Source organism: Colossoma macropomum, unplaced genomic scaffold, assembly GCF_904425465.1.
Source record: "Colossoma macropomum unplaced genomic scaffold, Colossoma_macropomum, whole genome shotgun sequence".
Classification (NCBI taxonomy): Eukaryota; Metazoa; Chordata; class Actinopteri; order Characiformes; family Serrasalmidae; genus Colossoma; species Colossoma macropomum.
The window spans coordinates 6746891-6759119 of record NW_023494804.1 but is presented as its reverse complement, the minus strand read 5'-3'; the positions used below and the strand labels follow the sequence as shown (position 1 = coordinate 6759119).

Genomic DNA, 12229 nt, shown 5'->3' with positions numbered 1-12229 from the left:
GTGATGATAGAAAACAGGGGCTGCAATGTCGCCAACACAAATAAAGCCATTTTATTTACTATCCAGAATCACCAGTCAACCTACACGTGTCTGAGTTTCTACATGCAATGCCGCTGATGGTAAAATAGCAATAAATCTGAAAAATGATGTTTTCTTTAGGTATTGCTTTGCATCACAACACCTTTCATGTACCTGTCCATCATGCCAGTATTAAGAAAACACATGGTGATTCAAAAAAGATTCATCCGATTTCAAAGCGCCATATTTTTACAACTGTGAGGCGCCTAGGAACCAATCACATACCAAATGAAAGAGGGGGTCATAGAGTTTCTGACTGTCACCGGAAGATGACTCCCTTCAGTATGCGAGGAGAAAGTGTTCTGCGTTCTCCACTTCAATAAGAGTGAATCCGTCATAACTGTGCAACGTGATTTTCGTCGGCAGTGAAGCTCCAACAGCTCAGAGCATTCGTCGCTGGTTCCACAACACTGGATGATGACCGAAATCCCAGTGAAAGAGCCGTGAGTACAGTGACACCCGACATGCTCAATCCAGTCGGAGGTCATATTGAGCACTTGTAAAATTACATAATTAACTTTATGCTCACTTAAACCATTCACAATTTACTGCATTGTTCTGTAACAGAAATAAATCATTTTGCAATCGGATTCATCTTTTTGAATCACCTTGTACTTTTTACTGCAAAACCCTCTCAAAACTATCATAAAACACTGTCAAAGAAAATATTCCCAACCATTTCATGAAATAACTTTTAGAGGCATTGAACTCTTCAGACATCTGGATCCTATCACTATCACCGTGAACAATTCTGACTCTAATTTTCTACAGAACAAACAATTCTGAATGCTTTTGCTTGAATCTTATTTAGATTCAATTATACAAATATGAACAAAAGTCTGTGGATTTCCTTTTAGCCTAATGTTTTTTAAAAAAATTGTCATTAAGAACTAGAACAGCAAGAACTGTGGATCATCTCTGACTAAGCCAACAGGGCTCAGTGTGTAAGAGGACCTGCGTGTATGAGTGTGTGTGTGTGTGTGTGTGTATTTTGAAACCTGACTCTGTGTGAACACACACCACACAGAAGACACACTAGACCCAAGATAGGGTCACGCTGAGACGAGTGGAAACAGTCTAAGGGTCATCATGTTACAGAGGTGTAAGACTGGCTCCCAATCAGAACAGCCCCAATAAGACTAAGTGCCATAGTTCAACATTCTGGATCAATGGTAGAATGAATGCTTGCAATTGTAGTGAGTATGATCTTATCATAACTTCAGTGCTGACAGTAACACAGAGTCGAAGTTGCAGTATCACTGTTCATTATTCAGTATTCAGCAGCTGCTGTTCATATACCTGTTATAGAGCTGGAAAAAGTAGGTATGATTTGTTAGAGCCTTATTACTGTCTACACAAATAGAACTGGTTTAATGTTACAAAGGTTACATACCTAGAGCAAATAGGCTGATTTAAGGGGGGCCCATATCCTTCATTTTATTCATATTATATTTTCCTCAGAGATCAACTTATGTTTGTGTAATTTTATGTACCAAAAACAGTCATAATTCATTTATGCATGACCATTTTCCAGCTTCTCTTTATCCTATTGAATTCAACAGGCTGTTTATCTTACTGAGCCGTTAAGACTGACATTAGTAAATGAACTCTGCTCTGATTGGCCTGTCTGTATTGTGTCTTGTTCAAAAAAGCAGTCCGGGCAGGGCTAAACTGCTGTAGGCTGAAAAGGCAGATATATGTAAATGTGTTTGTGACAAAATTGAAAACAAACATTTCATGTTTGGACCACATGGACTGGGGACTGAATGATATGTTTTTACTTTAATACACTACATAAAATCTTATTTCCATAAAATGAGGAAAGTCTACTATGATATGGGTCCTTTAATCTGTAACTCTAACTTTAAATACCTTTCTCCAACCCCAATAATCCACAGCCTTATCTAGTTAAGACCTCTGTTTCTGTGAAAGATAATGTATCAGCCTGTTTGAGGACACCACTGTGTGCTCACTGGGATTTGATCCGGCTGCTTTTTATTGCCAGATCAAATTCCCAGCAGCAGTGAGGCCACGGTGCTGTCCGTGGGTTTTTCCAAGGCAGTGCGTTGTTCCACTCACCCCAGTGGATTTCTCCAGCAAGAAGTTAAAGGTGTCTTGAACGATGTGGGATGCCTCCAGCTCTGCCTGACACAGTGAAACTAGATAGCCCTTCATGTGATCATATACGCTGCCGTCCAGAATCTGGGGGTGAAAACAACAACACAGAGTCAGCGCTGAATGTGTAGGCAAAAGCCTCCACGTACACCATACCAAAACACTGAGTAATCATTCTTCACTGCAAGTATGTACAAGGCTGAGTTTGACCCTGTCTTGCCTAACATTTTTCCAGCAATACATTCAGAGATTTTGGCGAAATCCACTTGAATTCGTTTAAAATCGTCCATGTTAAGCGGCAACATGAGGAGCTGGAGCTACTTCTGTGTGCTACTGTGTTTTCTATCACTGTATAAAAGTAGCAACATGCCTTTACACCATGTACTATGTTGGATGCACTGAAATTCATATCCACTGAAATAGGAATTCGCATCCCGAAAGCTGGGCCTACACAACACAACTTTTAAAATCCTGAAAGATTTTGACCATTATCATGGTCAACTGGGGATGAATGTGTGGTTAAGAAATGCAGATATCAAAGCAGCTGAGCAGAAATAGTAAAGAGAGGGCTTTGACATCTGGGTCCTTACATAACAATGTAATTATTTCCATCCATCTTATTGCTGGCTGTCCTCACACTCTTTTACCTCCAACTGTTTTAAGTATAATAATACTTTTAATATTTGATATGTTCTTACACATTATCAATCCATTTTCCTGTATCAACTTGGCAACATTGTGAATGCGGGTCACCCTCAATGATCTCCAAGGTTAAATAAAGGTTGATTGATTGAACTGACTTTTCCAATGGTTCATTTTTCTCAAAATATGTCCAAATTAGAAGAGCTTCAGTTTTGTTATCTGCGTATATTGCAGCCCAAGATACGCTCAATTAATTTATAAAGCCTCTTATTTTCTTGTGTTCATCTCTTTGGTCCACTGTGGTGTGCATACACCTTTTTTTCCCCACTCCTAGTTCTCTTATTGGCTGTTGCCTTAATCACAGTTATGTCACTCACCATCTCACACTACAGGACTTGTAAAGGTTCTAAGCCATAAAAATCAATCATGTCTGAAAATATCGGAATGCCTCAGATCAGGCTGAAGATTGACTCATTTCACCTCTCATGCGACTAAATCATCCACGCTGTCAATCAACTGACCAGAAAAATCTCTTCTCATTGTAAAAATTTGTCAGAAGGTGAAAATCGGGGTTCAAATCGGGCTAAAAATCGTGTAGCATAGACTGATTATTGATTGGTTTCATGTCAGTAACAATAAAATATAGTCCTCTAGATTTGCTTGCTTGCTCAAAGGGATAGTTTGTGACAAACTCATTAAAAATCTACAAATCTTCGGTTTTGTGACATCATGTTCTTTACATATCAAAAAAACCAAATGCAACTACATTGAGCAATCACATTATAAACTGAGAAAAGTAAACTGAAAGGCACATATACCGTTTTTTTGCCTTGGCATTAAAGGGCTAGATGTGACATATTCACTTGGACCTGAGCCATGTGAACATCTCACAGAGACCCTGTGAATAAAGGCTTATCGTTCATCATCTCTTTCAGTTATTTCACTATTTTGTGTTGTGTCTCCACATGTTGGCCAGGTTGTTTTCTCTGTTTGTGGTAACGCTACCGTGCCCTTGCCAGAAGTAAATAAGGGTTCGGTGTCACCTTAATGCAGCTGATCAGATCAGTCCCGAAGTAACGGCCTTGGTGGGCGTTGGCTGCTGCCAGGGTGAGCAGGTACTCATTCCTGGCATGGGTTGCTTTGGAGTTACATTCATTCCTCTTGGCTTTCAACTGAAAAGAAAAGGATGCCAGTTCATGTGTGACAAATTCACTTCCATGCTCAAGGAAAAATCTAAAGTGGAGTAGAAATTAATGAATAAACAGACAATGTGAATGTTATTCTTCTACTCACCTTCACGCTTGCTCTTTTCAAACTGGATCGGGACTGGAAGAGACTGAGTTTTGACCTTGAGCCATAGAGGGATAGAAGAGGTACGTTAGTCTCTTGAACAGTGGTAATGCTGACAATTACAAAGAATCAGACAATAATGATGACTGCAAAAAAAGCATTCAAAAGAGGAGTGAAAGAAATCTAATTCCATTTCACCCCTCGCCCCTACCACTTAGCCCTTAGCACTCTCAAGGGGTAGGGTGTCCCGAGTTTTGTTGAGATAGAGGGGTAGGGCGAAGTGTTTGGCCCTCCAAACAGAGTTTTTTCAGAGGCACACTCTAAACGGAGTGCTAAAAAAAAGAAAAACCAGCAAGATGGCTGCGCAAGCGACCAAAGAAACCCACAAATGTGAGTATTTTCTCTGTTTAAAATTACGATGAGTGTTGTATCTGTCTTAGTTTAATGATGTTTCAATGTATTATGGCCCTTTTCTTCATAACAAGCAAAAAAAATCGTTAGTAGTATGTCAATGTTTTGGTAGCTAGCTAGATAAATTTAGCTAAAATTATAACAAGAAGCTGGCAAATAGCTGACTTCAGCTTCATATCACCAAAAAATTAGGGATGGGTGATAAATAATTGTTGCACCCCCCCAAACCCAGCCCAGCAGCAAGATTGCTGAACTTTACCCTCCTCTGCTGTCACTGCAGACTGGCAGGGTCGCCTACAGAGCAGCGCTAGTAGCTGTTAATGAAGTGATGTTCTTTTTATTTGAGGGTCCCATTTCAGAGGGGAAGATTTCATCCACTACACCTTCAAACTCAGTTCCAAGGGGCAAAGTGACACTCGAAAACAAGGGGTAGGGGCAAAAATAAGAAATGGGATTGGACCTAGTATGATTTTGAGAAAGATGTGATACTCTGTTACGCACGATATCAGTTTTCATGAAAGGTAGACACCACAACTTCACTTATTACTGGGAGTAACTCATTTAGAAAGCAATATTCAAAAGCACGGTCTTAGCTTTCAACACACGCTGTTGTAAAGCAATCCAAATCACAAACCCGTAGGGTTACCTGTTTAAAGACAGATGAAGATGGAAGTGGGTCAGAGAGATCAAGTAATGAAAATCTTTAGTCTGGCTGACCAAAAACGAGGATCCAATCACATCATTCCCTGGTTTGACTGGTATAGTGAAAAATGGAGTGGGTGTGGGAAACTCATGGCAAAAAGCAACACCTGACTGTTTTTAGTACCGAAGCATGCTTGTTTATTGTCAATACAATGTATTAACAATAAACCATAACAATAACAATGTATTAACAGTAACACTGTACTATGTATTATTATATGTACAACAAACAATACCAATAAACACGTTCCTGTAATTCTGGCCACAAATTCTTGATTCATAGGTTTGGTTGTCCAAATGGTCTGTGCAAAAGTTTTATATCTGCCCAGTCCTCAGGTGTGACTTCCCCTTATTTTTCACAGACCAATTACAGAGCACTGCCATCTCCACCCCTCCGCTCTCCATCCTTTCTCAAATTACACGTATTAGGCCGGTGTTGAAATGTGTTTGTGTGTTGGGGAGGGTAGCGCTTGTTTAACAAATTCTGCACTCAGGCTTTAAACTCTCCTAACTGCGAGGAGACCACAATATTATTCATGCCTAATGCCAAAGGGAAATGTCCCCAGGCTCAATCTGCAGTCATAAACAAGAATACTTCAAAGAAGTGTGCTATAAAGTTAGCACTTCTGAAGAGCGTTGAAAACATGTTGATCAACTCAGGTTGTGCCTTAATGCAATGGTTTTGCAACAGCATGTCTACTTGGCACATATTTGGAGAGAAATAGGTTCTGCTTACCCAAGAAGTGCTTATGAACATTGCTATTATTAGTGTTTATAGCTGTTTTAGCCTAAAACTCCAAATATTTGTGTGATTTAGTCTCTGTTTTGGGGTAGCAATGTCCATAGACTCGACCATAGACAAGTTGCATGCTCATCACTGTCAGTACGTGGTAGTCTGGTAACCCTTCAACCGTACACTTAACATGGAAACGCTATCATTAAACATAAGTACACCATCAACAAGGGGCAATTAGATTTCACTGGCTTATTAGGAGAGAGAGAGGCTGCTGAGGTTCTAACCCAGGTGGAAAGGTGCTGTTCACCTTAGAAACCAATAAGCTTCAATAGGAGTTAATATCATGCAGTGAATCAGACAGGTTCAGAAAACATACTTGGCCTCCATGTCTGCTTTTTCCCTCACAGCTTGGGCCATCTGCTCCGCCTCTTGGTACTTTTTCCTGGACTTGGTCAGGTCCTTCACTGTATCCTGCAGCTCGACCTGAACCCGTGTCAGCTGCTCAATACACTGAGAGACAAAGAAATCCTTTATGAACTTAAAAAAATTACCAGAAACTTAGCAAGGCTGCACAATTTATGATATACTAATTGTTATTGCCAAAGATTCGGACTCGAGTCAGCGACTTAAACTGGGCTGCACGTAGACAAACTTGCAACTCATCTCAGACTCGCTGACTCACGGGCTTGTGAAATTTTGCCCTGAGGAAAAAACAAAGACAAATAAAAATGCCATTCTAATTCAAATAACGAGCCTATCATTACAGAAAAACCTTCGGACTGAAGGACAAAACTGAAGCTCTACACATAGTAAACGCAGGGTTTAAACAAACAAACCAAAACAACCAGGGCTGTAATAGTAAATAAACTAACTGCCCTGTATGAGTATTACACCAACCATAAGTTTCTCTTTCACCAAAACATTACTCCTTTTTTACCCATTTTGCATAACTGTTATGTACCTTTTCCTTTCATTTCTTCCTTCCCCATCCCTTCATTTTTCCATGAACTGCTATTAATGTTTCATACACTAATTTTACCCTGTTTATTTATTTAAATCATTTAACTATTTATTTATATGTCTATTTTAAGCTGTGTTGAAAGCTACACTAAATCAATTGATGGTACCAAACTGATTTTAGTTCAACGATTACTGAAAAAGCACACATTAAACATATGTTACAAAAGGCTGTCTATACCAACCCCCAGAAAACGGGAGATAATGAGACAAAACACAGTCTAATGTGCCTGCTGATTTCTTATTAATGTTAGCTACATGATGCTATACGTCAATATGCTGGTTAACAGTGAACTTTCTCATGCTGGCTGTAATACGTTATGAGTAGGTAACACAGTACAACTTTAATTTCTCATCACTAATATAGCCAACTACTGAGCCTGTAGCCTGAACTGAGCACATACTGGAGCTAAAGCATGCTGATATAGCCAGCAACATAACGGGAGGTCCTAACAAACAACGAAATGCAGGGTTTTCAATTTACAATCTTAACGTGTTGATTGTGCTCATAAACTCTTAGCTAGCTACATTTTTGCCATAGCAATGTTATGCGTTAGCATGCGTGCCGCATACCTGAACATCTCAAGAAGTCAAAGTTACTCTGGGACTCAGGGCTGTGTAGCATCTCATACAGAGATAATCAGAGCGGGCAGTTAAGTCTATGGCCAAGCCACAGCTGTTCTGAGGTCAGCTGAGAATCAGTCACAGCTCAATCTAACAAAACCCTTTAGAAACTTCAGAGGACCTCGGTGTCCTAACGCTAGTCACAAACATCACAGGCGCTGATTACTGAAGTAATTGCGGATAGCAACGGTTGCTAAGCAGTGAAAATAAGGCGTAGCTTGGCAGAGTTTGATTGACCATACTACAGTGACAGCTCACAGAAAACAAATCAAGTTTCATTATCTTAAAAAAAGACTCATTATAAATATTCTGGGAAAGCCTGTGACAGTCGACTGCATTATCATAACACAGCTGTTTCTACGTTTAATCTCATGAACAGAGAAAAGTAAAAAACACACCCTTCTGAAACTACTGAGGTCCGGACCTCAGTGTCCTCATAGCTGGTTACGGCCATGAAGACAACCTTAAATGGTTAGCTAGTATGTAGTTTGGATAGCAACAGCTACTTCAGTTGAAGTTGTCAGCTACTTTTACTGCATTTAGTGCTTCAGTTCTGTCTTCGGTCCTTTAGACTGGTTTTCTTTAATGAAAGGCTCATTTTTTTAAAGTTGTTGAACCTGACAGGTGTTTAATAGGGGTTAACTTTTGTATATTGAATGCTTGCAGCTAATTACTGAAACTCTTCTTGGACTTGCATGCAGCAACTTGCATGCAGTGAACATCTCTAGTCATCACGATACTGGGCTCTGTAATGTGCAAATATTCATATGTGCCTTTTACAAATCACAAAAAATGGCTCTGATCGTTTTCCCTTGATGACTTTCTGTGGATGTTTTGGTCTAAACAATGCCAGCCAGTCTTTAATCATGTCACATCAAGTGCTCATAACTGTATTTGTAATACATTGAAAGGTATTTCACTACATAGTGCTGGAATCACAATATGATATTTTTTCCAGCCCTGAATGATAAATAGCTTTACTACAACAGCTTAAGTTCACTGATGATGTTCATTAGCTCAAGCATGTACCTTCTTTAGCTGCTGCTCTTTGTGGACCCGGAAGGTTTTGATTGGCTCGGAGACCTGGCTCCTGTAGCTGTCGCAGCCGCTGATCCGAGACTGGGTCACTTTCACCACACCCTCCAAATACGCCCTCCATACTGTGCAAACGTTCCTGCATACACACACATACAGGCTTGACTTACTCTGTAATGGCTGTTTTTGACAGAGGATTAGACAAACTAGAGGGATATTGAAGAAGAACACAAAATAATGTACAATAAAAAAAGCAATCCTTTGAATTTATTTGATTTTGGCAATAACTGTGTTGATGTGATATATTCGAATGAAGAAAATTCAGTGGATTACTTTCCTGAGTGCATTCATGGGTTGGCGATCTAAACAAAGCCCTGATTCTGTTGAGTCTTCCCTTACCTGTAGTCTTTCTGTTCCTCTGGGGTTCCTTGGACCCCAGGCCAGTCCCTCTTCAGGTACTGCGAGGCCAGCTTCTGTAGCGCCTGCAAAGGAAGAAATGTTTTTAAGCAATATTTCATCCTCCTTACTTCAGTAATCGTCAATTCTGTGTCAAAAAGCACTTGATATAAAAAGCACGAAGTAAAGCCTAAAGGTCTTGGACATGGTATTTAAGCATGTTTGCGTAAAAGGTAACTATTCTGACCACCTCCCATCCCCCAGATAACATTAAAGCTCTGGCAGAGGAACTGAAATAGCACTGCAGGGTAAACGGTGAAAAAGTAAAAATAACATTGGCAGCGATGTGAGAGCAATAATATTTTAGATTCATTCACTGTGGTTCATGAACCGTGTGGAGGTTCAGCAAAGGCAGAAGTCATGGAGGACGTTCAGTATATATATATATATTATATATATATATATATATATATATATATACACACATACACACACACTGGTTTCATAGTTAAGACATTGATTTTGTTCACAAAGGAACATATGATCATATAAATCTTATATTTGCTGGCAGTATAAATGAATATATGCAGTATTTGTGGAAGAAATGAAGTTACCACTGTATTAAGATGTCTTTCCCTGTTTCTGAGGCAAAGAGGTACAAATCATATGCCAATTAAAACTGCAGCTGATCCTGCAGCTATAAATTAATGATAGTTATAATCATTGTAATCATTAATTGTTGTTATACAAGTAATATTTGCAATTACAGTATCATTCATATTTTTTACAATTTATTATATTTGACATACGCATTTTACAATAACACACCCTCAACGCATCTCTGTCCTTCCGTTTACTGCAGAGGCTTGTGTATTTGATGGGCTGATTTGGGTCCATGCCGGGCAACTTAACTTTCCTTAGCACATCTAACAGGGGTCACTGCCACTGCCCGACTGATTAACCAACTGCAATCAATTGGTACACCAAGCTGAGCTGCCAGACTAACAGAGAGAAGTCAGTGAAGAAGCCTATAGCAGTGGTGGTCGACATGACGATCTGTTACACTGGCTGTGTTTACATGCAAAGATTTTTGCCAACCCGATTGAATACATTACGATTACAGATTAAGACTGAGGTGTTTATTTGCTCACTATACTCAACAATCTGATGGAAGATCTCAGTTTACATGCATCAGATGCAAAATGACACGCATGCGTAGAGTAACACTTCCGATAGGGAATGTAATCAGATACAGACGTTTACATGGTTATTATTCTTCTGTTTAACTGATCATTTACAGGATTACCCACCTCGTTCAATCGGATAGAAATTGTATTCCAAATGGCCTCAATCGGACTAGTCTATTCTCACTGAGGTGTAAACACGGATGTATTCTTTTCCGATTGAGCCATTAGTCTGATTATAGAACGGATTATCAGGCTGCATGTAAACGTGGCTAATGATCATGATCATGTTATGACACACTTTTAGTACATCGTAGGCATCATCAATGCTTCTTTTCCTGTTCCTTTTACATAGTTTATGTTGAATGTTGAATTACACAGTGATTTTTGTAGTCATGTCTTCTGGTTTTGTTTTTTAAAGCCAAAATATCTGAAATTATAACACATTTTAATGCATTACTCTAACATATTTTAGAGTGGAGAGGTCCTCTGAGCTACTTTGTTAGCCCCCTTTTACCCTGTTCTTCAGTGGTCAGGACCCCCATGGACCCTCACAGAGCTATTTGGGTGGTGGATCATTCTCAGCACTGCAGTAACACTGACATGGTGGTGGTGTGTTAGTGTGTGTTGCACTGGTCTGAGTGGATCAGAAACAGCAGTGTTGCTGGAGTTTTTAAACACCTCAGTGTCACTGCTGGACTGAGAATAGTCAACCAACCAAAAATATCCAGCCAACAGCGTCCTGTGGGCAGCGTCCTGTGACCACTGATGAAGGACTAGAGGATGACCAACACAAACTATGATGACACACCTGAGCTGCTGTCTCTGACTTTACGTCTACAAGGTGGACCGACAAGGTAATAGAGTGGACAGTGAGTGGACACTGAACTGCTGTGTCTGATCCAGCACAACACACATTAACACACCACCACCATGTCAGTGTTACTGCAGTGCTGAGAATGATCCAAATGGTACCTGCTCTGTGAGGGTCCATGGGGGTCCTGACCACTGAAGAACAGGGTAACAAAGTATCAGAGAAACAGATGGACTACAGTCTGTAACTGTAGAACTACAAAGTGCACCTATATAGTAAGTATAGCTGATAAAATGGACAATGAGCGTAGAAACAAGGAGGTGGTCATAATGTTATGCCTGATTGGTGTATGATATAATGAATCACGGTTAATATGACCAATGGCATCAACTAACATGATAAAAAGAGTTGCATTTTGATTTCAGGCTGTCTTTAAATGGGGCACTACTGCTTTTTCTGGTGTACGTTGTTTGTTCTAACTCAGAAAAACTGAGTATCGTTCCACATAAGAATGCCTTTAAGCATTGTGATGTTATAGTTTCACCATATCACCCACCCTTAGCCTGGAGGCTTCCACAGAGCTTTAAATGACAGGGAAGAGACAGAGCTATCTGCATTCCTCCCTGAATACAGAGAACAGTGTGCCCTGATCTACTTCCAGGCTCTGAAAGAGCCCCGGGCCCGGGGTCAGAGCCAGGCCCGGACACCACAAACCAGCATTGTCAGAGCGAGCTAGGGCTCTGCCAGTCCAACAGCCTCAACTCAATAGCCCATAGGAGGAGAGAGGATGAGGATGAGAGGGGCTTCTCTACTCGCAGGCCATTTAGGACAACCAGGCCCATGCAGGTGGTGGATCTGGAGGATCCTAATTCAAATGAGGAGACACTGGAGGCTCTTGTATGCCTCGCCTTTAACAGAAGCATGTCTCCAGCTGCCATGCTATGACACCTGGACGCTGAATCAATAAAGCAGAATCGCGCTTGGGCCACATATCAATCACCAATCCTTTATTAGGGGCATTTATAACAGCCTTACTTAACATGATTCGGCAAGGTTTCACATTTTTAACATGTGCATATTAATTAGTACACATTAGTTTCTTATAAGCACATAAGTAAATCTCTGATGATAATAAATACAAAAAATGATCAAAATATACTCTGATCATAGGCTCTAAGACTATCT

General features: G+C 40.1%; 1 protein-coding gene across 1 annotated transcript in view; it reads right to left on the bottom strand.

The window, feature by feature from the left end:
* si:ch211-176g13.8 (F-BAR and double SH3 domains protein 2) overlaps positions 1-12229 on the bottom strand; it is a 42718-nt gene that overhangs the window by 14365 nt on the left and 16124 nt on the right. The window contains exons 4-9 of the mRNA XM_036594877.1: positions 9050-9132; positions 8645-8789; positions 6351-6484; positions 4129-4183; positions 3879-4007; positions 2158-2280 (exon numbers count right to left, since the gene is read on the bottom strand). Coding sequence (XP_036450770.1) covers positions 2158-2280; positions 3879-4007; positions 4129-4183; positions 6351-6484; positions 8645-8789; positions 9050-9132 — 669 coding nt within the window. The remainder of the gene's footprint in view (positions 1-2157; positions 2281-3878; positions 4008-4128; positions 4184-6350; positions 6485-8644; positions 8790-9049; positions 9133-12229) is intronic.